This window comes from Pteropus vampyrus, unplaced genomic scaffold (genome assembly GCF_000151845.1).
Source record: "Pteropus vampyrus isolate Shadow unplaced genomic scaffold, Pvam_2.0 Scaffold379, whole genome shotgun sequence".
NCBI classification, from domain to species: Eukaryota; Metazoa; Chordata; class Mammalia; order Chiroptera; family Pteropodidae; genus Pteropus; species Pteropus vampyrus.
Window position 1 is genome coordinate 820,374 of NW_011889160.1, and position 27,601 is coordinate 847,974.

General features: G+C 43.5%; 2 protein-coding genes across 10 annotated transcripts in view; one reads left to right on the forward strand and one right to left on the reverse strand.

Moving 5' to 3' along the window:
• Nucleotides 1-1,338: 1,338 nt before the first annotated feature.
• On the forward strand, nt 1,339-11,690 carry GABARAPL2 (GABA type A receptor associated protein like 2). 2 transcript variants are annotated; one of them, XM_011379945.2, is made up of 4 exons: nt 1,339-1,505; nt 1,840-1,895; nt 3,067-3,239; nt 11,082-11,690. In XM_011379945.2, exons 1-4 carry the CDS (start codon nt 1,472-1,474, stop codon nt 11,170-11,172), a joined length of 354 nt encoding a protein of 117 aa, XP_011378247.1. In that variant the 5' UTR covers nt 1,339-1,471; the 3' UTR covers nt 11,173-11,690. The 2 variants fall into 2 exon arrangements, with proteins under 2 accessions (XP_011378247.1, XP_023378928.1); XM_023523160.1 differs by lacking the exon at nt 1,339-1,505 and adding an exon at nt 1,586-1,736.
• Nucleotides 11,379-27,601, reverse strand: part of ADAT1 (adenosine deaminase, tRNA specific 1) — a 31,324-nt gene continuing 15,101 nt past the window's right edge. For 3 of the 8 annotated variants that reach the window (XM_023523152.1, XM_023523150.1, XM_023523153.1), the window contains 2 exons: nt 24,696-24,782; nt 20,370-21,978 (listed from right to left, as the gene is read on the reverse strand). In XM_023523152.1, the coding sequence (XP_023378920.1) occupies nt 21,846-21,978; nt 24,696-24,782 (220 nt within the window). In that variant the 3' untranslated portion in view covers nt 20,370-21,845. Of the gene's footprint in view, nt 18,448-20,369; nt 21,979-24,695; nt 24,783-26,597; nt 26,738-27,601 lie in introns of those variants that run through there. The other 5 variants (XM_011379948.2, XM_011379946.2, XM_011379947.2 and 2 more) reach the window with 3 other exon arrangements.

The window sequence follows — 27,601 nt, forward strand, 5'->3', positions numbered from 1 at the left end:
CATCGCTCTCTAGTCATCAATCCTGCTTTATTTTTCTAAACAGGACCTATCATTACTTGACATATTTTTTTTGTCTTGTTCCACTAGAATGCAAACTCCATGAGGGCAGAAGTGTTGTCTGTTCCGTTCAACTCTTTTTCCCAACACCGAGAACAGTGTTCCTACATAGAACAACAGTAATTTCTAAGTGTGAAATTCAAAGGATTTTTCACTTCATTAAAAACAAGCAAGCAAACAAAAACTGTTTGGGTTGCTCAAACACACAATCTTAAAATAACAAAAATACTTTTAGAATGAAACTAGATTCCACAGCATCCATCAGGAATTTCAACTTTAGGAAATGATGAATGACAATATTCAAACATACAAGCCGTTCAGATGCATCAGAATCACAGGCACGGGGCAAGGATCATGTGCCCAATTAAGTGAATACTCTTGTTACATATTCACCAGCTCATAAACAGATGATGACCCAGAGCAAACTGCCCTGATGACTCTGCTAGGAAGAAAGGAATGACATCACTGAAGAACCTGAAGGCCCAAGCAGGTGACACACACACACAGACACACATACACAGAGCCTAGGCTGTGATTATTGAATCCCACACTAACTGCCAAAGAAGCCCATCTCATGACCAGCTATCAGGGAATTCTCCGAGTCTGGCAGTCACCTCTAACTCCCCTGCCAGTTAAAGTTAAGGGGTCTCTGTGTTTAGTGAGATGTTTCAGTCCTCAGATGCATCTCTCTGATACCTTTTCTTAACATTAAATGTTTACTTGATATTTATTCATCAATAAAAGAAGGAAACTGGATTTGTTTCAATTTCTAGGCCCAAAGCAACTGTTATGGCTGCCTTTAATACTGAACCCCCGGGTAGTCATCAGTACGCCTCCTCACACAGTCCCTTGAAATTAGTCACACTTCCTGTTTAGAGCCCCCAAACTGTTACCACTCTAAACTATACTCTCCAAACTGTCAACGTCCCGCCATCACTAACCACGGGACCCTTCTGTCATTCATATCTCCAAAATCTCGTCACCAACGCCTCAGTCAGATTTCCCTCATGAACAGCCCTATGTAAGAGCCCTATCCTATCAGTCAGACCCTGAAAGTCCCCTTCCCGTAACCAACGTTCACTGAGACTCTACTCCTGTCACCAGTTCCCCAAATCCCCACCCCAGTCGCCAATATCCCTCACTTACACCCCTATCGCCAACGTCATTAACTCACACCGTAGTCACTTGCGGACCCTCTGCAGCCCCGCCCCTTTGCGTGCGCCCCGCCCCTTGGCGCGGCGTCCCGGCGAGCGGCGCCGGAAGCCACGCCCCTGGCCGGTTGCTAGGCTCCAGCAGCCGGAAGTCCCGCCTGTCGTGTAGTCACCGCCGCCGCCGTCGCTGTCGTTGTTGTTTTGGTTGGTGCTCTGAGTTCCGCGGCTCCGAGGGCCGGCTGCGTCCTTTCCCTGCCGCCGCCATGAAGTGGATGTTTAAGGAGGACCACTCGCTGGGTAAGCGCTCGGCCACTGGCGGGGCCGTACGGGCCAGCGCGGCGGGTGGGCCCCTCCCCCACTAGGGCCGCCCTGGGTTGGGCCGAGCGGGGCGGATGCCGTGCTTTGGGCTCGGGTCGCCGAGGTTCTTGTCTCCCGGGCTGCTGCCCACGGACCGTCGTGCCGCCTTCGGCAGGCCCTGTGGGGAGTCAGGGAACCGAGGACCGAGGCCGCTGGGACGCCAGAACGAGGGTCCGGGGCGTGCGTAGATCGCGGGGGGAGGAGGGTTGGGGGCCCGGGAACCGGCCGGCCGGCGGGCAGGCGTGACCCTCAGCCCGCTGTGTTTCTCCCGCAGAACACAGATGCGTGGAATCCGCGAAGATCCGAGCGAAATATCCCGACCGGGTTCCGGTGAGTGGGTTCCCCGCCCCTTCATCTCACTGACAGCCCTGTCGTCTGGGACCCGAGATAGGGCCCCAGGCCATTCAACAGTTGACAGGTTGAGATTCCAGCCCTGGCTATAGTAGCAAACGGGCCAGGTTGGGCTAGGGGCCTTCCCGGGGCCGGGGAGTGAGGGGCTCGAACTGGTGCTGTTCAGGGTGTTTCAGTGCTGAATCTCCCGATCTAGGCCAGCGAGCTTTCTGCAGCCTCTGGGCTCCCTCGCTAATTATGTAAGGAACGATGTTCTAGGACAGGGCAACAGGTCACTGCCACTTTGGGGAATGGTGGTAGAGGGAGACTGTCACTTTGGTCTTGGAAGTGGTACTTTTAGTGTCAGGACAGCCTCATGTTTAACTTTGAGCCTTCACTTTTACCTGACTTCTTCTAGCACCCTTTCCTCACGCTCATCCTGTTATTCTTTCCTGACCAAAAAGCTCTGAGAAGCCGCTGAAAACCCCTTCTCCGTTGGTTTCTCTTTAATCGATAATAAATACAATCCTATATTTCTTCCATGGTAGGGAAGATGGCTTCTGTAATCTTTATTGATTTTTAAAGGGCATCTAGGCCTGTTATTGTAGCTTATTGCTTGTGAATAGTTTCTTTGAAGAGGGAACAGGAGGGACAAATTCAAAACCTAGTTCAGAGAGAAACAACAGACCAAATGAAGAGCTTAGTTCTTGGCTGGATGGGATTGCCAAATCATTCCCCTTAGTCCATACATTCTTGTTTCCAGTGTTCTTTGGGATCTTATTTCCCTTGTAGTGTGAGAGTAGTTCCATTCTGGGGTCCTGGAACAATAGGCGGTGATGAAACCCTCACTAGATATTCTCAGGTCTGCCCAGATAAAATATTGAAAATCTTTGTAGTAAGGGCTGTGTTTCTCTTATGCATGCTGAGATTGGGAATGAGAAATACAATAATTGACCACAGAAAAGCACTTACCATTTCCCTGTAACACATTTATATATCAGTTCTTAACCGCCAGAGTGTGTGGTTTATTAAGTCAGGGACATTTTTTTTTTTCATGTTGTTTAGTTTTCCACCCACCTCCTTACCCACACACTGCTTATCAGCTCCCTGACAATGCAGGGCCAGAGCCTCACATTAGAAATCCAGTCCTGACCTCTCTTTGCTTTCCCAGGTGATTGTGGAAAAGGTCTCAGGCTCTCAGATTGTTGATATTGACAAACGGAAGTATCTTGTTCCATCTGACATCACTGTGGCTCAGTTCATGTGGATCATCAGGAAAAGGATCCAGCTTCCTTCTGAAAAAGCAATCTTTCTGTTCGTGGATAAGACAGTCCCACAGTCCAGGTGAGAGATGTTTACTGGTATTGGCCATCTGCTTGGCTGCATACAGAACTGAAAACTTTGGAAGTCCAAAAACTCTTGGAGGTCCTAACTGAAAATCTGGATTTTTTCGTTTCCTGATATCAGAAGCTTAAGGGAAATAAGGGCTGCAGTACACGGAAATGTGCTTTAGGTTAAGAAAATAGAATCAGGCCTGGAGCGTTAAAAAAAAAAAAAAAAAAAAAAAGGTGAAATCCAGCTTCAGACCCCCAGGAATCCTTTAAAAGAGTTGAGGGCTCACTTAGGCATAAGCCATCAGTAGAACTGAAGCCTGAAATGGTTTTCTCCAAATGATCCATGAAATAAGTCCTGTCATTCTCTACCAGAAGCTTGTGGGCCTTGCTGAGGCTCAGCTTCAGTTAATCACCTTGCTTGCTTGCTCTCCAAACTCATTCAACTCTGTGCCACTGTAAGAGTCTGTAGCTGCCTGATCTTTAATAAGCTAAAATGGCTGCTGTCTAGAAAAGGGCTCTGAGGTCTCTCTACAGACTTAGGCCTCCCTTGGTACCACCTGTTCTGACTGTTGGAGCCTCTGCCCCCTTGTTCTAGCTGTTGTGCTGCCTGGAAGCAATCTTTGCAATAACTTGGGGCCTGACTCTAGGCAGGGCATTATAATTCCCTTCTTCTGTGTGGTTGACAGCACAGCTCTAGTCCCTTGTGGAAAGAGGAAAATGGACTGGCTCAGTCTAAATCCCTAGTCATTCCTTTCCTGTTCCTCATTGAATACTTATAGGCCCTGAGCCAGATGCTGGACCCTCTTCCCTCAGAGTGAGTTCCTGGCTGCATCTCATCTTTGGGACCCAAACTAAGTTTCATCTGCTACCCCCAAAAGTAGTACATCTAAAAGCTAAGGCTTTCAGAAGCCCTGGTAACTAGCCCAATGTGGCCAAAGTATATTCCTTTTGAAAATCCTTGAAAGCTCCAGTAGTGGCCTAAGCCAAATTTTAGTATCTTTCCTTACAAAAGGTAGAAAGCTCTTTTTTGGTCTGAAAGACCAAAAGGCAGAAAAGCAATTTTTTGGTCGGATATACTCTTTCCCAGTCTCTGCCACCAACAATTCCTGGTGTTTGGCAGAGAAGCCAGATAGGAGAAATGGAAGGTTCTTCTCTAAGGCCTGTCGACATTAGAAATGTACAAACACATAGAGAATTTATATAAGTTTCTTTGAGCCAAAACTGGTGACACAAGTGCTAGAAAGTAAGATCTCAAGTGCTCTGGAGAGTACCAGTTTTGCAGTTTCTTTTATGCATTTGAAATTAAAGGAAGGAACATAAGGAAGATTACAGGAAGGTGGGAGAAAGCAAGGTGGGGATTGGATTACAGGACAGCTAACAAGATTATGTGCTCTCTTGAGGGAGGTTACGCTTATCTCAAAGGTGTGTTAACCTGGATGCACAAGAATAATGGACAGGGCTTGCTTAAGGTAAAAATAAACCTTTTATTAGAAAAGTTATATGCCTGGGGCAGTACTACCCACCTTGACCTGCCTAGTTAAGGATTTATAATCAGGTCACCCTGTGAGGTTACTGTCCATAGAACCCCTTTTTCATCCACAGGCCAATGTCCTGCCTGAGGACATGGGCCAGGCCTTGCCTGGTGGGTGCCATTGGTTTGCTATAGCTTACTGAGGAAGCTGTAGTGTTGCCTGGATGATCTCGACATGACATGTCAGAAGTGAACCAGTCAAACCTTCCTCCTCAGGCCTGTGGGCAGTGTGGTGCTGGGTGCCCTGTTCACTAGGGGAGGAAGCCCTGCACAAGTAGTCACTGGGCTTCCTTCCCTTAAGGTGGTAGGGGAGGTAAATCTTCATGTCACCTAACTTCTGCAGAGCCTTGGTGTCCTGGTGTTTTCTCATTCCTGGAGGTGGCTTCTTAGGTGGAGGAAGTAGGTGACTAGGACCTAGGGCATTGAGTTTCTTTTGCTTTTCATTCTCAGATACTTCTTGAAGGAAAATGAAGTAGCTTTTGGAGACATTAAGATTACTTTGATGGCTCCCTGTTAATCTAGCAATTAAAATAGCTGTAGATTTTAGCAACTACCCCCTTCCTCCATTATCCCTGAGATATAAATAGAATTAGAAATGAAATTCTCAGGGCCACAGAGGCTGCTTCAGGGCCATTTTTTCTCCAGTCTCATTTGCCTTTCCAACCTGGTAAGAATCTGCCTAAAGCAGATTTATACTAATGATTCAAAGTCAGGATTTTAGAGTCACTAACTAGGCTCCTCTGCCCTGGCCCTCAGCGCCTTTGGCCCCAGGTAATGACTTCCTGCAGTCATTAAAGTAGCAGTTCTTTGGGAGTTTTATTCTTAAAAACAAATTTGTTTATAAACAAAAGAGGCATGTGACATCATTGAAGCTTTATGCAAATGATAATCACCTGATAGCAGCACAAACAAAATTTCCACAGGGTCTCCTTCCTAAAGCTAGTGTGTGACTCAGCTTCTCCATTTCCTTCCCAAGGCAGTGGAGCAGTTTTTTCCTCAGCTCTTTCCAGACTCCTTAGGGAAGCCTGGGGCCACCCTTAACCTTTAGCCTGCTCTCGCAGCCTTCACCGTGGAGGGGAAGGGATTGAGAAAGAAAGCCTGCAGGAGCTCTCCCCCATCCTGTAACAGACAGGCCTGCACAGGGTCTTTATGCCTGAGGCAGAGGGGAAGTGACTTCTGTTATACCTGCCTTGGAGAGGAACTTTGAGAGAGTGTTCTGGAACACAGGCCATCATCACCTTATAGAATGCTGGGATTATTGTTTAGAGTAGTTAGTATTAAATGTTGATTCTAGAAATAGAGACAGAGGCAAGTCCCTAAAAGTTTTACTTCCTAAATTCTTTCTGACTTCTGTTTTTTAGAAAGGGGGGCTCTTCACTGTCCTTGTGTATTCAGCACTGGAAAGTTGAATTCTTTGCCTAGGTGCCTGCATCCAGAATCAGGCCAAAAACGAAAGGGGAACTATGGGTTGGTGGAGGCAGGACTTGAGAAAGCACATCAGCGTACAAGTTTCCCAGACCTGGCATTGGAAGGGAACCCAGACCTGGCAGTGGTGCCCGCCCGCCTTTTGGTTTTAGTTTAGAACACAGACAAGAGTCTTGTTAATCTTCTGATTAAAATAGAAATAGAAGTATAATGTTAATTCTCTCTTAAGGTGCGATAATTTGGGAATGTTACATTAGAAAACCTGTGCTCTTTAAGATTATAGTGTTTAGTTGCTTCTGGATTTTAAAGAGGTACTAAGTAAAAGGAAGCTGTGATGTCTTATAGTCCATTCAAAATGTGCTTCAGTCAAGCACTTTTGATCATTTCTGGGTGAACACCTCTTCTAGAACAGGGTGTATTTCAGCAGTTGAATAGGGTTTATTTATATCAGAAAAACCTGATAAAAGGAAGAGGCAGTAGTTAATTTTTACTTTTTAGAATTTCAGGGAGCCTTCGGGGTCATATTAACTTTCACTTTGAGGTCAGTGCCTTCCCAGGTCCACAGCAGTGGCCATCGTCCTCCTACTTCACCTCACCATCCTTACCCGGCTGGAAAAGGATAAATCCAGGTCCAGTGGAAGCACATGTGCTTCAAAGCGGATGGGTGGCCAGGTGTGCTTATCAGTCCAGGCAATTCATGAGTCAGGCTGGCTCCCACAGCCTCCATGACCTGACCTTGGTTGGGGGACAAGGGGAGGTTCTGCAGGGAATGGGCATCCACACAGCCAAGGTCAGCCTCCCGCGATTCGTAGGCTGTTGAGTAGCTTAAAACTGATATTTTTCCCTCAGCAGCATAGCCGGTCCTGGATGTGGATCCTTCTGAAAGGCTATTGGTTAGCTTTTCTGATTCGTGACCCTGATTGGAGGGATGGAGCCAGGGTTTGCCGGGCAATTTAGGTTCATTCCACTGTATTTCAGGGTCCTCCCACACCTTAGATTGACTCCATTGCTTGAATCAGCCATTGGCTTTTCCCATTTCTTTCCTTGTCAGACTCAGGGCTTAGAAGGTGGCCGTACCCCTCATCCTCAGCAGCACCCTCACATGAATGCACGTAATACTTGATGCCACCATGGTGTGCATTAGTATTAAGGACTGGAGTCCATCTCTGCGTGTCTTTTGCAGCCAGTGTTTGGGTGTCTTTCTGCTAACAGGCAGCAAGCTTGGCGTTCAGTGCTGCTTGCGAGTTGTCAGGCCATCCAGCAAACCCGTGCAGCTTAGCCCCACAGACATGTCCGATCTGCCTCTGCCTTAGGATCCTCAGGCGTTTCAGCAGTGCCCAGTGCGATGTGGCTCAGCCTTCTGCGAATCCAAGAAGGAAGGTCATCTTCTTAGGGGCTTGTAGAACTTGTCTCACACTGACACACCAGCTTTCTGCTATCGACCGCCCGCTGACTAGGGTCATGTTTTGCATTCCTGTGCTCCAACTTGACTATTCTTTTAATAAGACTTAAAAAAAACATTATTTTAGAAACTATTTTGGTGGCCTAGCTCCTTTGGCACCAGGCCAAGTTACTCCGTGTGTGAGTGCTATTATCAAATCCTGCTGTATACAGATGCGTCAGTCTGCTTTCATGACACCCAGGGAAGCCTCGGACTCGGGCGTTCAGTTATGGGCTGCTGGATGAAGCATTTAGTTCCTAGCGTTGAGCATTGTCAGTTTTCATGTTCCTGCCCAGGGGGGGACCCTGAGTATAAAGGACACAGTGCTACTGCCAGCTGAATAAAGTTTCCACACAAGGCAGTGTGACAGGGAAAAGGAGAAGAGTGAGAAGACCGTTTGTTAGTCATTAGGCACAGCCATCTCGTCGTCAAATTACAGACAGGGTCTGAAGGAGAGAGTGCTGACACCTGGCTGCTCAGTGTGTGATGCAGAGGCTGGCAGCAGTGGCCTACCTCAGAACATGTTAGAGATGTGGAGCCCCAGACCTCACCTGACCTGGTGATTTTCTATGCATGTCTGTATGTGTGAGCAGCTCTGTGCTAAGGGAGGTCTCTGTAGATGGTACAGGGATGCTGACGTTAGGTCATTAGAACAGATCTAGCTGTGTGTGCACTTGGAGGCAACAGCGCTTGGTGGTAAGAATGTCTCCTGGCTTTATGACCTGGGGTGACTTATTTAACCTCTCTGCCTCACTTTTTTTCATCTATTAACTATGGATTATGATAGTACCTGCCTCATAAGATCGTTGTGAGGATAAAGAGTTAGTTACATGTAACGCACTTAGAACATTTCTTGGTGCATAAGTGTTTACTATTGAGATTTTTCTGATCAGCCTCTCTAGGGCACTGGTTAAACAAATTTATAAACCCAAGTTTTGCTTAAGAGACAATGGAATCTAAAGATAGAAACCCACATGGTTAAGCACCCCCTCCAAAAAAAAATGTGCCTTAGATGGTAGTGGTTCCAGCGGTCATTGTTCAGAGAGTCTGGGATGGGATGCTGGTATTTATAAAGTTCCTCAGGTATTTCTAATTCAGTGGGACTTGGGGTCATTGCACTAGGGCTTTTAATTTGCTAGGAAAAGAGCAAGAGCAGAACTTCGTCAGATAGAAGCAAATGTGACAAAGGCACCAAGGAGAGGCTGCCTTTGAATTGTACGCAGTGTCTGCCACTTCTGCATCTAAACTTCTTGGGTAATGGTAGTGGGGAGATGATAAGACAGGTTTCATCAAGGTCACCCTGGACACTTGGACTGGACCACGTAGGGCAAAAGGAGTTTGGCAGTAGCTGTAGCTGTTTCCCCGCAGCCTCATTCTGAGGATTCTCAGAGAAAAGCAGGGATCCGTAGAGGCATTCTGAACCACCAGGGTAAAAGTCTTTAGAGATTCAGCTACTTGTTTAAGCTCTTTGCTAGTTGCTGGTTCCTCACTCCACTTCTGGAGTGTAGCTCTGCTTCCTGATCAGTCACATGACTCTTAAAGATAAGCATCTCACAAAAAAAGTACCTTTCTCTGGCAGAGGGACTGGTTCTCAGCGTGGCTGCACATGGAAGCATCATTGGAATTTTAAAACATACCGATGTACTGATTGGTCTGGGGTGCAGCTTGTGCATGGACATGTTTTTAAAGCTCCCCATTGTTTCTAATGTGCAGCCGAGGTTGAGCCAGACCCACCACTCCAGGTGGGCTCATGAGCAGAGGTTCCTCCTCCTACCCACTGCTCCCCAAGTCCTCACATGTTCCAGGGCAGTGCTGTCAATAGAAATGGCATGCGAGTCACATTTGTAATTTTAAATTTTCTAGTAGACACATTAAGAAAGAAAAAGAAACAGGCGAAATTAATTTTAATAATATATTTATCCTATATATCCAAAATGTCATCATTTCAACATGTAATCAGAATAGAGGTTATTTTATATTTTTTCATACTAAGCCTTTCAAATCTTGTGTCTTACACTTATAGCACATCCAGTTCAGATGGGCCACATTTCAAGTGCTGAATATAGCTAGTGGCTACTGTATTGGGCAGCAAAAGTATAGGACATTTCTATCACAGCAGAACTTTCTAGTGGACAGTGCTCTTCCAGGGAGTCCTTATTTTATAAATTCCAGGTTAAGAGAGCCTCACAGGGAACATTGTTTCATTGTACAAGATGCCGATGACAGGCCATTTTGTATTCATACTCATCTACCCCCACACTGTTACTTAATAATTCTCATCTACCCACACAGCCAAATGGGCTGAGCTTGAAAATGGGCAGGAAGACTAGGAAAGGAAAAATCTCCCCTTTCTAAATGTCGTGTGTCCCTGTTTACATGGAGGTCTCACATAGCCTACCAAGGACACAGCAGCGGTGGGGCAGTCATTATTTCACCAGCCTGAGGTCCTGGACCCCTCTTTATCTACCCCATTGGCTCTTGTTTTATCACTTCCTGTGTGTAGGCATATATTGTGACCTGTCCTGAGGCTAGTGACCTCTAATGTCTTGAACTGGCCCTCAGACCACAGCCTTATTGCTGGTTCCAGTTGACCTAACGGTGTGCATGGTCGCACTGTTTAGCACATGTCTTTGCTTCCTGCTCATCTCTAATAGTACAGTCACGTGGCCAGAGCTCGCCCAGGGTTCCAAGTGTTACTAGTCTTACTCTGGAGCCAGTCCAGCTCGGTTTCGTGGCAGAGAACTAGATTAGGTCTCCTACTGCAATCTGTTTTACGCTCCCACCCACACGTTTGGTTTGAGTAGTATCTATTTCTGAAGGGTTCTTAGGAGGTTTGCAGGGCCTCCTTGGATCTCAGATACAATCTGAGAGCTGTTTGCACCAGTGTGAGGAAAAGAACTCTTTTCGCTGGAGGAGCTTCCACAAGAATGAACCCACTTGTACTAACATGTTAGTTAGGTACAAATTATAAATCTTCAATAAACCAACCAGAGGAAAAAAAGCCCCATGTACTCTTCCTTACCTTGGTCCTCCATCCACACAGGGATGGGCCAGTTGGGCATTTAATTTTGCTTAGGTTTTTTTTTTCCCCTTGCCCTTGGCATTCATTCAGAAAGCATTCTGAATGGACTAACCTACTAACCAGCCAAGCCCACTCAAGGAGCTAGATAGTGCTGGCCTCTTAAGGGTTTCTTCTGCCCCAGACCGCCTTGTCTTGGGGCAGAAGAATGGAGATTTGATTCTAGTCTTCAGTGGCTGCATTTATCTTCTTTACAACAGGATTGTAGCATTTCCTGAGATCTGAAATTCTTTTCATCACCTGCCACCGAAAGTGTGGGAGACAGTAGCTAGTTTAAGGAGTCAAGTTCCTTATCCTCAAGCCATCTTCCTCCCAGCACCTACACTCTAACTAAATCCAATTCTCAATGTTTTGTTTTGTTTTTTCCTCTTTCAAGCCTAACTATGGGACAACTTTACGATAAAGAAAAAGATGAAGATGGATTCTTGTATGTGGCCTACAGTGGAGAGAACACCTTCGGCTTCTGAAGGCCAGCGCTGGGCTAGCTGCACCGTTCCTGCTTGTGTATCTTGTAAATAGCCGGCTGTTTTCAGTTACTATACCAGCACCTCTTCACATAGACCTATTAGTGCATTTGTAACTGGATTGATTTCTTAATATATTGGAAGGTTTTGTTTCCTTAGACTAGTAAATTATCATACAGAGTTTTATTTTGAGTTTTTCTTTTTGTGCACTGTCCTCATGGCTATACTCTCCAGAGAACTTTTCCTCTGGGAATCCTATTTAATGAAGATATTTCCTTATTGAAGTGAGGTAGGTGGGGTATTAAAGTGAAAGGGAGGGAGATGATGCATTTATTCTGGATTATGTTTGAAGTGTTAGATGGCTAAGTATTAAAAGCATCCAAATTAAATCCTTAGCAATCAGAACACTTGCTTCACTAGATTTTGCCAACTGCCAATCATGTTGGACTGAGCTAATCTGTTCTTCTTTCTGAAACTATTAAGGTAAATAATTAACAATAAAACTTCCTCTTACAAAGGCATTGCAATGTGACCATGTCCTTTATTCACCATCTTTTAGATGGGTCAGAGAAGTAGCTCCTACGTCTTCCGGGTTAGGAGGGTTTGTGTGTGATCACCTGGTTCAGGCGTTGAGCCTCTACAAAAAGGTACTGAGAGCTCCCACCACCGTCTTCTAACTACCCTGACCCTCTGCCTTATGGGAAACGGCTCTTACTGGCTTCTTGTTTCTTTTTAACCTTTATTTTTGGAAGTACAATTCAATATGAATATATGTCCTTATTTTCTTTTTCTTACACGAAACATATACTTATGTATATTGCTTTTTTCACTTAACAGTATATCCCGGTGAGCTTTCCATATCAGTCCATAGCCTTTTCACTCATTTTTACAGCAAACAGTACTACACTGTGTGGATATATCATTGTCACTTATTTTTCCAGGCTCATTGGTTTCATGATTTCTCATAAATTAGTATAGATACGTAGGCTTGCCAGCACACAAATGCATCTGAGAGGAAAAGCTTACTTTCCTAAATCTTCCTCAGCTGGATTATGTTGGAGGCTAGAGCCCTACATATATCATTAGAATAAAGAAATGAGGTATCACTCCACGATCCAAGAACACGTAGTTAAAATGACTGTCAAAATATCACTGGGGAAGAAAGATCTTCAGCTTCATCTTTACCAAATTATATAAGCAACTCGTCAGAGCTCTTTAATGATGTCAAATTCGCAATTGGGACCAGAAGAAACATTCTTGTCATAAGCATCTTGTCGATCTTTCCTAAACTTGACCCAATAAGAACTGTGGGCCTCTTTGCTGATAGTTTCAAATGAGAAGCAGGTATAAACTGGCCTATGAGTGAGCAAGGTGATGAGAAGGAACATGTTCTGTGTTATAAGGAATCTTGTTTGCAGTGATAGACACCCAACTCCACCTGGCTCAAGCTCTAAAAAGGCAATTTCTTATTTCAACTATCAAATAGAGATGGTTCACTGGCTTCAGGTAGAGCTCAAACCAGAGATCAGCTGAGAACATCAAATCTCTTTCCATCTCTTTGTTTTGTTTCCCTCTGTGTTAACTTCATTCTCAGGCATGTGATAACAAAGATGACCATACCAGCTTAGCAGCTCCAGCAGAAGGAAGAGCATTGCTTCTGAGAACACTATCAGAAGTCCCTGGGAGGAATCTGGCTTTGCTTGAGTTAACAGCCCGCTGCATGGGGCAGAGGCTGGTGGGAAGGACTGGCGAACCCCTCCTTAACCATGTGAACGGAAGACGGTTATACAGACATGGAGGAGGGATAGCTTTCCAAAGGGGTTTTGCTTTGTTTCACAAGCACAAACCCATAAATGCAACTGAGAATAGGGAAGACGAAAATCAAAAGGCAAGTATCACTGAAGCCAACTGTTTTTCTTTTCTTTTTTTAAGTAATTTATAGTTAGCATTTATTGAGCATGCACTGGGTACCATGATTTACATACATTATCACAATCTTCAAAAACCCCTCATAAGATAGGTGGTGTAATTCCCACAGCCACACTGCTACCAAGTGGCAGAACCGAGACACCAACCTTGAGATTTAAAAGGAAAGACATAGTTGGCAGTGTCAAATAATTTTGTGATGTTTGATTTTTCTATTTACAGTGTGCCTTATATTATGTTGGACGCTGAGGCACAAATATGAATAAAGCTACCCCATCCTGCAGGAGCTTACGGTCTGGTAGTAAACCAACACAAAGAATTATAAAGCCATGTTTTAAGTGCTATAGTAGAAAGTATTATTGGAAAACAGAGAGTAATTATTACCTATAAAAACTGAAGAAAGTCCAATTGTAATATCAATTAATAAAAATGGATTTGTCGGTCTTGCCTTTAAAGTACAGCATCGGAGCGAAGGTTTTTAAAAGTTATATTAGTAAATAAAATTCAGCCATATACTTAAACTATCATGACCAAGCAGAACTTAGCCCAACAATGGATTATATAGTTCATCATTAATGTCTATTAATAAAATATACACAATTATCAAAAGAGAATATATTATCACCTCATAGATGAAAAAGCACCTGAAACTACTCAAAACCCATTCATTTTAAAAAACCTCTTAGCAAGTTAAGAGAATGGAACTTTAACTTGACAAAGGGAATTCATAAAAAATCTATAGCAAATGTGTATATTATCACATAAAGCTATGATAAATAAGGCAGTGTGGTACTGACATTGGGATAGACAAATCCATGAAATAGATGTGTATGTGAAATCTGACAGGTCGCATGACAAATCAAGGAAATGATGAACCAGTCAATAGATATAAATGCTACTGTAACAACTGGTTACTTAATATGGTAAAATTTTAGAGGCATTCCCATTAAAAACGAACTAAAGAAGGAAGTCTGAACTTTATGGTACGTGAATTTTATCTCAATAAAGCTGTTTAAAAAAAAGTTTATCACAGCTTTTACTCAACATTCTCCTGGCATAAAATCAATACAATAAGAAAAAGTAAATGAGAAGCATAAAAATTAGACTAAACTGTACTAATATGCAGACAGTGATAGTCCACATAGAAAAATCCAAAAATATCTATAAAAATTAAAAGTTCAGATGGTTGCTGGAGACTAGATTGGTTACAAATATTGACGCTTCTACATACCAATTACAACCAACTGAAGAATGTAATAGGAAAAAAGTTCTCATTCTCAATAGGAGAAAAAAAAATAAGCACATAGGAATAAATATAAGATATGCAAGACCTTCATAGAGAAAATGACAAAACCTTATTGGAGAACATAGAGACCTAAATAAAAGGATATACTAATATGCCATATTCAAGGATAAGAACACCCAATATCATAGAGATGCATATTGTCCCCAGATTAACCTATAAATTTAATGCAATTCCAATAAAAATCCCAATTGGGTTTTTTTGTTGTTGTTTTGTGGAATCTGACAATTGATGCTCAAATTCATCTAGAAGAGCAAAAGGCCAAGAATAACCAAGAGGTGTAAAGAAAAACAATCTGGGGAGACTTATCTTAGCAGTTATTAAGACTGTGCCATATGGCATAGAGATAAACCAGGAAACACAACAGAAATCCAGAAACAGACTCATGTTTAAAATATAACAGTGATGGCATGAAAATCGAAGGGAAATGATGAACTAGTTAATCCATGATTCTGTAATTGGTTATATATATATGTGTGAAAAAAATAAGATTCCTATATTACATCCTGCCTAAAATTAAATTCAAGGTGAATAAAAGATCTAAATGTGGAAAAGCAAAACTTAAAAAAAAATTAGAAAAAATTAGAACACCTATGACCTTGGAGTACAGAGGGAGTTCTTAGACAAGACATAAAAATACAAACAATAAAGGAAAAGATTGACAAATATAAATACGTTAAAATTAAAAATCTTAAAGTATAAAGATTTTATTTAAAAAAAGGTACTGTAAACAAAATTAATAGAAGCCAGAGAATAGGTGAAGATGTTTGTAACAGATATAAATAAAAAAAGTTAATATCCAGAATAAAGAATTCTTCCAATTAATAAGGCAAACAACCCAAGAGAACAATGGTCCCAAGATTATGTGGCCCATCTCTCACTTCCCTTCACTCCTCAGCCCTGGAGAGCCTGGCTTCCACTCTGTGACTCTGCTGTTTGCTGAGGTTACCAAAAATAACCTTGTCCCCCTGTAAGGGAGCAGGGGTGGTGGTTACAAGGTTCTTAGTTCTTACTTTCCTTGTTTCTCTTTCTTTTTAGTATACTCTACACTTATTTTATCCTTTTAGCATAGTCTACACTTTAGATTACTCTCTCCTTTAAAGCTCCTAAAACTGGTTTTCTCCCGATTTTCTTCTGGCCTCTTGGTCACACTCCTTCCTGTGCCTCTCTACCTGCTCCCAAACTCTGTGTTCCCCAGAATTCAGTCCAGGGTCCCCTTTTCTTCTCATTCTAAACACATTCTCTCTGGATGACTTTATCCTAACCCCCGTCTTCAAAGACCTCCTATAATAGATGACTCTAAAATCTCTATCTCCAGCCCATTTCTCTCCTGAGCCCCAAACCAGTCCCTCCAAATGCCTACTCTAGGTCCTTATCCCAAGATATCACAGAAATCCCAAGAAATCCCAAACTCTGAAACAGCTCATGTCCCCTGCCTGCATCTCCTGCCCTGCCCCCGCCAGACCGGCTCCTCTTCCTGGACCCCCTTTCCTAATACTTGGCTCTGCATTCCATCCTGTCGCCTACACAGTAATCTGGGAGCCCTCTCAATACTCCCTCATCCCCTACCTGCAATCAGCCAGCCTCACCAGCCTCTGTGTATTTCTCAAGTCAGTCCCCTTCCTATGTCTCCGAAAACCGCTGCTGTCTGGGTGGGCCTCATGTTTCTCTAATGACTACGGCAATCCCCCACTGTGGTCTCCTTGCCACCATCCCTGCCCCCGCCAATCCATCCCCCTTGCTACAGAGGAGAGCGATCTTTCTAAAATGCAACTTCCATCCCAATACCCATTTCCCCAAATCCCTCAAGTGCTCAGTCATCAGGATAAGACTATTCTCCTTTGCAGGGCATGTCCCTCCCATGCCCTGCCAGTCCAGCCAAGCATGGCATGCTTTCATTTCTGGTCTTTGCATATGGGAGGGATTCTCTGCCTCCAATATCTTTCTCTCAAAACAGTCCCCACATACACCCCCATTTCCCTTTGCTTGCTAACCCCTAATCCTTCCCCTTTGCCTCTGTGCTCAAGTGTACCTGGGCCCAAGAAATCTTCCTGTGCCCCGCCCTCCTCCAGGTCGGGTATTCAGCCTCTGTCACACTGCGCCAGTCCGCTGTGAAGGCCGTGGCCCACCTTTCCCATCAGTCATCCTCTTTCTCAGGTGCACAGCACAAAACCTGGCATAGTGATGGTGTTTAGAGGGTATCTGACTGGATATCTGAGGGTCCCCCTGGAGCTGAGAGCCTACTTAACGAGTGCTAACACATCTCAGTTCTGCAGCAGTGGCTGAAACACCGTGGCCACATGGAAGGCACGTGGAAGGTGCACTAGGGTACCAGTCTGAGGATATATAAATGTTCTTATTCTCAAAAGACTTAATTTATATTAGACTGAATGGTAGAACACTTTAAAAATCGCAATTGGTTCCCCTTTTCATCTTTATTTTCTCAGGGAGAAAGAGATCCTGGTGGTTGACTTTAGGGCGGCAAAGCCATGAGTTAGGTAGGAGGATCTATATATACTTCTGTGATCAACAGCTTTGCTTCCCTGCCTCCTTAGCTTCTGAAGATAGGCTGCTGCTTCCAGACATGGGGCGGAGAGGTGCATCAAGTGAACCTACAAATGCCTGGTGCGCAGCAAGAGGCTCTGCAGACATTTGCCCGATAGGCTTCTCCCAAGGACAATCTGTCACGTTTACTAGCTAAAGCGCTGGAAATCGAGACTAGCAAAATTGTAAAGAGTCACTTATGAGCTGAAGTGGCAGACCGAGGCTGGTGTTTCCTATGTGCCAGGCACTGTACATGTGGTAGGCAGCCCTTCTCCTACCTATGTGGTAATTATCTCATCTCATCCCCACGACACCATTGCCAGGGGGTGGTGTTGCCCTCATTTCAAAGGTGAGGATACTGACACTCTGAGAATATCTCCCTAAGATCACACAACCAGTACATCCTGGAGCCACAGTTCAAACTCAGATCTACAGCCTAAAGCTATCCTTGTCCTGCTAGACCGGAGATTCCGAAAGGAAGGTCTATTCGGCCCCTAGACATACACAAAATGATCCAATTTTCTTGCTTCTGAAAAAATTCAGAAGTTCTGACAACAGTCAGCTGGAACAAAATAATGTTCTTCACTGGATAAGGAATACATTTCTCAGTTCACGCTATCTCTTTTAAGTTTCCCTCCTGGAAATATTTGGGTTTGTAACCTTTGCACCACAGAGTTTATGTGCCATCCTTTATTTTAGAGCAGAATTCCTTTAAATTATATGCAAGCAAATATTAACCCACATTAGCCCTCATCTTTCACGAAAGAGGTATACAGCCGGGCTGCACGGTCCGCCTGCATCAGCACAGGTGAGTGAACACTTGTCCGGAGCTGGCGGGGACTGTGCTGCCCCCGAGGCCTTCTTTCTCAGCCCAGCAGGTACTGCTGTGCTAGGATAGAAGAGAATTCACGATGGCACTGGATAAATGAGGGGAAAAAGTACAGCATGAAAATACCCGCTGAAAAAGGCACTCACTGGAGGCCAGGGCAGTTCACAAGTGCCAACAACAGAAAAAGAAAGTGATGAAATCCTGGGTGGGCAGTGGAATATATACATTGAGAAGAGCTCTTTCTTTTTCTCGATTATCAGAATCTAATTCAACGAAAATGACTGAACTAGACTGTGTACGTCTATTCTTGGGCAAAGCTTGGGTTGCCCTCAGTACAATTTCTCAGAGATCTCCTGAGAGGTTGCACATAAAGGTCTTGTTGTTGAGATGAAGAAAGATGCTGGAAATGGGCTCCGTTATCCTGCTGTTGTCAGGCTGGTTTCACCACCATGGGGCCCACCGTGCCTCTCCCCATGGAGACACTGCAGGTTTCAATGTGCTTTTCATTCTCTTGGCTGCCTGAGCAAACAGCCATCACTGTTTCCACTGTGAGCTCTCCTCCCTCTGGCGCCATGCCCAAGTTCAAGGAACATGTGCTTGAGACTAACATTTGGCAGCTTGGCTCCCCACTTGGAGTGACTTTCTGCGGGTGCCTTTTCTCAATCAAGACACTTTCCTGCATTTGGAGATTGAAAAGCAGGGCTGAACACGCTTAGTTCTAAAAGTTCCTAACCCTGCTGGCTTATCGGGATGAGGGATAAAAAACCCCATACCTAAATACAGAACCCAAGTTATTTGACTAAGACAAGAATTATTTCCATCCCTCCCTTGTTACCAACATGACTGAGGCCATATACATCTCAAAGTGTCAATGGGCTCAGTTTCCTGGAGAAAAATTCTCTTTGCATTGTCTACCCCATGAAGAATTTTTATGAGAAATCCTACCTCGCAGTTGAAAAACTGAGCATCCTATGCTGGGAGCTCGCTTTGTAGAACAAGTGAAAGGTTAGAAGTCAGAAATTAAATTACTTTCCCCACATCCACATAAGTACTGGCAGAGCTGGTATTAGAACATAATTACTTGAATATCCAGACCTAAAGAGTAAGGTTTTTCCCCACATTTTTAAATTGAGGTATAATTACGTTCAGTAAAATGCACAGAGCTAAATAAATGTCGAAATGTTTATACCCATGTAATAATCAACTCTAATCAAAACAGAATGTTTCCACCATCCTATAAAGTTCCCTAGGACCATTTTCTACACAACCTCCCTCACCCGTATTCCCCCACCAGGCAACAACCACTGCTCTGAGTTTCATCCACTTTGATTAGTTTTGGGGTCCCAGCTTTAAGAAATGAAAATTGAATTCATGCCACTTTGCCTGCAGCCCTGAAGTGTCTCTTTGCAGAATTTTCCTCCCCCTTTTGGACCACAAGTACTACTTAAGATTCATTTTAGACCCATCTGGACAGCCTTCCAGGAAGGCAGTCTTGGCCCCAGGAAAGACACATTTAGGTTTAAAGGAATTCACATTTATAGGCTATGGAGGCCAACATGATTCCTTAATATGCAGTATAAAAAGAACTCTCTGGAAAATAAAGTTGCTATCTCCAAAGCATCTGCCTTCTTGCCTCTCTGCATCGAACCACTCCTTCGGGATAGCTGCCTTTACTTCTATGGAAAGAACCACTTGAGCCCTTGAAGGTGAGCACATATGCTCTATCTACTTGGAAGCTGTTTCCTATTTAATAACCTTCCTGCTGCACTAGACTTCTCTTTACTCGTCTGGCTTCCCCAGACAACATCAAAGGAGGATAGTGGCAGCTGAAAATGTAACTTAAAAACTGGAAACTGGGTTTAGAAACTGGAAAACTTTGGCTAAGGCTTGTTCAGAACATTGTCTTAAAGCCAAAGAATGTTGCCAAGGTCCAGGTGCAGGCGGCTTTCCACCAGCCACACACACGACCGCATCAGACAGGGCCTGCTTCTCTTCCAGCCAGGGCGCTGCTTGCAGGCAGGCTGGGTCATTTTCTCCATAGCAGATTCATCTCCCCAGACAGTGAGCTAATGCTTGGCACTCGTAAACTCCATAAAACAAAGCATTTAACCCCATGCTTTGAGGCAGAAGTGACTACGTGGAATATCTACACACAAAATTATTTAAATCGGGCCAAGTTTTAAAAATTTTAAACAAAAAGAAGAAAAATGATGCACACAGTCATAACATGAGAGCCCACTTGTGAACAGAAGCAGCAGCGATGCTGAAAGTGTAAACTCTCCCGAAAGAGCCAAATCCCAGAAGGCATTTTGTTAGTAAAGAGAGAGTTCTGTGGAATAGTAAGTAGAGCCGCCACAAGCATGTGGTGAGTCCCTCTTTCCTATACGATGTTACTTCAGAGCATTTTCTGGTGTTTCTACAGTTTAAAACAGAGAAACTTTTTCCATTTCCAAAACGTGTTTTCAAAATAGGTACTATATTAACATGGTTCCAAAATTTTTAAAAATAACAGAATAGAGAGGGTCGTCAGCGTAAAGTCTGCCCCTCACGCCTGGGCCCCAGCCATTCCCTTTCTCTCCTCATAGGCAGCATTAGTGGTTTCTTGGTATCTGTTTATCTCTTCAGAGATAGTTTAGCACATACAAGCAAAACACAAATATATACCTTTCATTGTTCTTTTATAGAAATGAAATGTTAAAATGCTGTCCTGCATTTTGCCTTTTTGTGGTACTAATATTTAGACACAGAATTTTGAAGATATATTTAAATAAAGCAAAATTATATGTTCATTTACCCTTTGACTCAGCAAATCCCACTTCTAATTCTATCCAAAAGATATGCTGGCAAAAATACAAAATATTTTATGTAGGTTATTAACAGCATTTCCAAAGGAAAGAATGAAATGTCCACCAACAACTAACAGGAATGGTTACTGCTGGGGGAGGAAGAAAAGAGAGAACGGGGCGAGGATGGACGAGATGGGGACCTTTCCGAATGTACCTTTTTTTTTTTTTTTTACTGTGTGAATTATAGCTCAATAAAGCTCTTATTAAAAACAATTTAAAGTGCTGAAGAAATGCCGAAGAATTAAAGACTCTGAGTAACCCCAACATGGAGAGCTTCCATTTTTAGTCAACAATTTAAGGTGTGAAGAGGTGGAGTTAAATATTAGACATTAGTTAAAACAGGATTGGTTGCTAGCTCTGTTGCTGATTTGCTATAGGGATTTGTGGCCTTTTAAACTTCCATTGAAAGTCACAGAAAACTATCTCGAACAGGCTTCTCATAACAACAGGAATTTATCTCACGTAACTGAAGTCCATGGTGGGTACTAGCTTCAGACATCCAAACAAGGTTGATGGCTGAAGCTCTGATTCTCTTGGCTGTTCCTTTCCGTGTTGCCTTCATTTTCAAGCGAGCTGCATCCATGTGGTAGGCAAGGTCCCAAGATTATGTGGCCCTTGCGGTTTATGATACAAGAGGAGAATCTTTCCTGATCGCTCTGGTAATAGGTCTACGACTGTCCAGGGCTGGCTTGCATTCCTGGAGCCAGGGAGTAAAGTTTGCTTCTACTAAGTTCTATAGATAGCGCAGGAAAGGGTGGCTCTCTGAAGGAAGAAAGGCTGGGTATACAAATATATGTCCACTATGCCAGGAGAAGCTCTAGACTTGCACAGGTTCAAACATCATCCCAGCCCAATAAATACTTACCAAATCAATGTAGGAACACATGAAACAAAGCAACTGTAGAGTACTTTTAAAGCATCACATTTCAGATTCTAATTCCGTATTTTAGAGAAGCAATAAAACACAAGTTAGGACAGATACCAAAGTCATTAGTGAGATGCCATTTCAGCAGAGAGCTACTTCAATCAAGTATAGATTGTTCTATGTTCTGGAATTCCATCCATCTTACACAAAAGAGATATGTTGCTCTGGTAGATGGCAGACTTTTTGTCCTGACTCAGTCACAAGAAAAGCTAAGACTAGTTCAGCATAAAGGAAGAAGTCAGTCCAGCATGAAGGGCTGCAACTCACCTTGTTACCGGTAAGTTCTCTGCGAACTTTCCCTTCTCATTTAAACTGGTGATAATCTGGGGGGTTTCTGATCCAGGATGCAAATGCCTGCTTCTGGAGCGCGTTCCAGGCTTCCTGGTAAGCAGATGCGGCCTCTTTGAACTCCTGGTACGTCTCTAGCTTCCGCACCCTAATGCACACACACCACCAAGTACACAGGTTCTTACTGAACAGCACACCATCAGGTCCGACAAGGCGCCTGAGCAATCAACTGGACAGATTACAAGAGACTTAGGAACAGGAGGATTTCGGTAAGCTTTCCTAGAGTGCCTGTCTCCTTTTTAGGGAATTCAGTAGAAAGTAACATGGATTAAAACAGGTAGAAATCAACAGAATGCTAGTTTTGTCTGATTCATGAAATCAGATAAAACAAGAGTAACTGTATCTACTTTTTGGTTTCAAGTTTTCTAAGCGTCTATAATATCCGCCAGAGGATACAGCCATTAGAAACTACTTGTCTGCATCCTTCCCTAATAAACCAAAGCACTTTCCATTTTATCCATAGTCTCCAGCAACACTCCTTCCCTATCCCTTAGCCTGTCTGACATCTAAAAAATGGCTGACATGTTGAGTAATATTGGTAATATTTATACCCAGTTAAAAGATTTTTCTTGTGGCAAAGACTCTCTCCTTTGACCAAACTTCAGTCAGGCTCCTCCAAGCCCTCTTTTCGATTTGGACCTTGAGCTTTGTCCTTGTATCTTATAGCTGAAGAATCTGAGACGAGTGTCTTATTGATCCAATTTTATCCTGCTTCTGAGTTGTTTCTTAGTTCGCTTCAGCACAGCAAAGTTGCTGGTTGTGGTAAAAACTGATTTCAGTTGTTTGATCAATTTCCTACCGCTTTTTGATGGTTAATGGGTGGGATGTACACACATGACCATGTTAAACTTTATCTGAGTCCTGTTCCTAAAAAAAAGCCATGGCTAAGAAATCTCCCTCCCACCCTTCTGTGTTCTGGGAAATGGCTGACTCATGGATGCGACCCCCCCGTCCCGCCCCCGGTCACCCCAGGCCTGGTTTACGTATGACAAGGCCAAACATAGATGCTCCAAATTCCCATTCTTTGTCTCATAATGATTAACCAAACCCAATGACCGATCTCGACAAAATACCTGCTAACTTAACCAAATATTAGTTATATTTCCCTCATTATCCCAGACCCTTGAACTTTGACCCACCCTTAGCCTGAGTCAGTATCAGAATGTGTAACAACCCCTTAACAGCCCCTCCTGAGAATCAAACGACCGCAAGAAAAGACACTTCCTGTTCAACTGTCCCATCACAACACCTGCTCATCCCGCTCCCCATTCTGTCAAGCCTTCTTTACCCTCCATACAAAAGAAACTCCTTTCCACCTGCCCTTCGAGAAGCTGACAGAGCTTATGATTGGAATGTCCTTGCTGTTGCATTAATCCTCCTCCCCCCAGTGTAACAGACCACTTCTTTTATCGCAATAATCCTTTTGAATAAAGTCTCTCCTTACCTAAGTCTAGATTTGTTTTTAACACTCAGAATGTATGGAAACCCATCCAGCTCCAGTTTGATTCATTTTCCCAGACAAGAAACTTGCAGACTGACCATGGATGACTGACCGCAGTCTGCATTGCAATGATAACAGTGGCTAGCCTCTTCACAGAAGTTTCTAGCTATCCCTTTGCGTTCCCACTGTAGAGTAAAGAATTGGCTGGTCTTTGTTGCCAGCTCTTACCCAGGAACCTCTAAACCCTTAGAATTACCCAAGTGATAGGAATGTCTTTGTTTTCATGGCGGGCCCCTCAGATCACACCTGAGTTTATCTTTAACCAGGTGACTCATGGTGGGCCCTGGAGAGTTTAATAACTGGGCTGGCCACGCCAGAAAGATCAGCCATGAGGTTAGAGAGCTGGAGCACTGAGCCACCTGGTATCAGTCTGACCTGCTAGGGTGGAGGAGGAGATGAAGACTGAGTTCAATTACATCATGTGAACCGCGATTCAGTCAGTCCTGCTAATTAATAAAATCCCAATAAAAACTCTGGACCCTGAAGTGCAGGTCAGCTCCCTGGTTGCTGATACACAGTGACGCTGAGAGGGTGATGCATCCGGAGATCACAAAGGCACCGTGTTTGGGACCTTCCCAGACCTCACCCCATGTGTCCCTTCCTTTAGCTGGTCCTGACTTGTACCTTTACAGTAAAGAATAATTTTAATTATAGTGCTTTCCCAAATTCTGAGTTGTTCTAATGAAATATGAAACGTGAGGGGGTAGTGGGAACCCCTCGAGTTTATAGTCAGTTGATCAGAAATGTGAGTGGCTAGGGGGCCCCCAAGCTTGTTGCTGGCATCTGAAGTGAGGGCAGTTTGTGGGGACTGTGCCCTTACTTTGTGAAGTCTGGCCTAACTCTGGGTAGTTAGTGTCAACTGAACCCACCCACCTGCCCCAGAGGTGGCTTTATAGTTCTCTACAGTCTTGTTTGGAGAGAGATTTAAGTCAGGGAGCTGCAGTTCACAACCACTGATGTGAACAAAAGAAAGAGAAGGGAATGAAGAGCCTAACAGAACATAGTGCTCTGCAAGCACTCGCGTCTCCACGGCACTCTCAGTCTGGGCTGGACTGAAAGGAGGGCCTGGAATGGGCCGAGACCCGGTTCTACGCTTTGTCTCTTGGGATTCTGTGCCATCAAACTGTATCATACATGTTTGATACAGATCATACATGTATCCTGCAGGTAGGGCTGTGGGGATGGAAGAGCATGAGGTCAACAGCAGTAAGTGCCTCCTGGCCCACCGAACTCCTGCCATTCATAAGCCAAAGTTACACTGGAAGTCTTGCTAAATATGAAATAACATGGGTCAACAGTGTCACCTGAGGGAGTCGGGCCACTTGTCCTCTGAAATACTGCTTAGCAGCTTCTGGAATGATCTAAAGAGTTCCACTTTGCTGATTCGAGATCTGTTTGGAAAAAAACAAAGAGGATTTATTAAGTGTCTGTGATGCACCAGATCCCTATCAAAGACACCAGGCTTCATATGGTATTTAGTTCTGAATGTGACAGAGCCCTCATTGTCACCTGTGCTTGGCAAGGAGAAAACCTAGACCCGAATGTCTTATTAGGTTGAGGCACAAAAATGAATCTTATCTTAAGAAATGTCATCAGCAGTGAAATCATCAAGGTGACAGGTTCAAACGGGATAAAGACAGAGGTGGAATTACTAAATTCCCCCCAAGACACCTATCAGCCATGTTGGCTACCTCATTTCAAGGGAGCTGGCCCCTTGGGTATAAGAAATTGAAAGCTTTGTTTCAGAGACTTGAGAGCTGCTTCCCATGTAAACTGTGGTTATGAAGTCCACTTGGATGAGCCACTTGAGGCAGAACCTCCCATCTTCGCCTGGGTACCACAGGACTTTGGAGGCCAGTCCTTTGCTTCTAACACCCAGCTTCATGGAAGTCTTAGTCTGGAGCAGCGAAGGAAGCGAGTGTGGACTCCTCACCAGCCCACTTGGGCCTTCTTGGTGTGGCACATCCATGTCGGCTGTGGCCTGGATTGTGTATGCTTCCTTCCTTTCTCTCACATACACAATTCATGAGCTAATCTAGAAGTTAGGAACTGTTGTGTGTGCCCACAACGTGCAGGCTCATCATTACACACCCTACCTTTCACTGTCCCCACAAATCGTACCATCAGTTTAGACACGGTGGCCATACTGGAACATACAAAATAGGGGATCGTGCAGTCTGCCAAGAAGCTGCTTCACCTGGCTGGGACCTGGCCTAGTAAAGGGAATCACAGCTTAAAGCAGAACCCTGAGTCCTCGTGTGATGTTCTCCCTGGGCCTTAACTGTAGTACGTGGCTGCTGGCACTCGGGAATATAATGTTAAAAGCTGCTTTAACATTAAAAAACTCCAAAGCCAAAAAACTAATGGAACTCACCTCATTAAAGTATTAAAGGTATTAAGTAATATAATAAATAGGAGGAAAATATATGTAAAATAGCATTTGTTAGAATTCAACATCCATTGAATAATTGAAAACCTTTTACAAACCAGGACAAAGAAAGGTATTTAAATTCATAAATGGTATCTATAAAAACCTACAGCAAATATATGTCCTTAAAATCAGGAATAAGACAAGGGTACTTATTATCACTGCTTTTATCCAATGTTATACAGAGGTTCTGGACAGCAAGACAAGAAATAAAAGGAAAAGGGGTTCCAAAGCAAAAACCAAAGCTATTATTTGCACATGACAGTGATAGTGCCAGTTCTAGCCAATTTCTAGTAAGCCAAGAAACAGAAGGAATGGAGGATTGGAAAGGAAATACTATTTGTAAAAGATTATCTATTTTTTAAAAATTCCAAAAGAATTTCCAGATAAATCGGTATAATAATAAGCATTAGCAAAGTTGCTGGATACAAACACTGACTGCAACAGAGAGCAACAAAAAATTGGTTGCAACAGCAATGGCAAGAAAATGAAATAAAAAGAAATTACTTAAAATAGCATACGTAGAAGCTAATCTCTAAGATGGAGACTCTTGTCTCCTGGAATTCATGCCCCTTGTGCATAACCATTAGGAAGCTGCAGATGCAGTGTGACTTCTGAGGCTACGTCATAAAAGATGCTATGGCTCCTGCCTCGCTCTCTTGGATCACTTGTGCTGGGGGAAGCCAGACACCAAGTTGAGATGATAGACACTTCATAGCCTTCTGGAGAGATCCGAGCTGTGAAGAACTGAGGCTTCCTGCCAACAGCTAGCACTGACCTGTCAGTCACATGAGTGAGCCATTGTGGAATCAGATCGTCCACCCCCAGTAGAGCCTTCAGATGTCTGCGCCCTGGCTGACATAATAGATGCAACCTCATAAGTCCCTGAGTCAGAATTATCTTCCTAAATTCCTGAAACTATGAAATAATAAATGGTGATTGTTGTGTTAAGCCACTAACTTTTGGCTTAAATATATAGCAACAGATAACGAATATAATAATCATATAATAATCATGGAATAACTCTAATAAAAGATGTAAAAGATTTATATGAAGGAAATTAAACTTTACTGAAATATATGTAAGAAGATCTAGGAAAGCTATCTATACACATACATGTAATTTTTCAAAGATTACACATTCACGTTGTGATCTTTAAACTATCACATTGATATTTTCAATTTAGCACTCACTACCTTTACTTTAACATAGATACACTTAAATTTATTTTTTAATCCCTCGCCCTTTTCTCTTATAAACCAATGAGCTATTTAATGATACTCTAGGATACTTTGGTATTTGGACAGGAATGGGAAGAGGATTTGCTATGTTAGGGCAAAGGCATTTGCCTATAAGAGGCAGAGTAAAATTAAGCTTCTTAAAAATGAGGGTCCTTTACCTGGTTACTGTTACCTCATTGTTTGTAAAAAATCACAAAAACTTATGTAAAATATTTTCTTCTAGTGTTGAATTAGTATATAAAATGTCTCTACATCCCAGTCTGAGTTCATGTGCCCTGTAGTTTTAAAGAGGGTGGTCACCGGATACCAGCACTCGGTAATGAGCAATTAGAAAACCCGCTTTCCCCACAGCAGCCACTGGTCTTTAGAACAAAGGTGACTGGCTCTTTCAGAAATAACATGAAGCTTTTTTGACAACTGAAGGGGAAATCAATCATAACAAGGTGTCTGCTGCAAGCCCTGCACCAAGTTAGAGTCACTCCCTCTCAAATTCTCACAACATTTCTGTGCGATAGATGCTTTTAGTCAACCTTGCTTTATC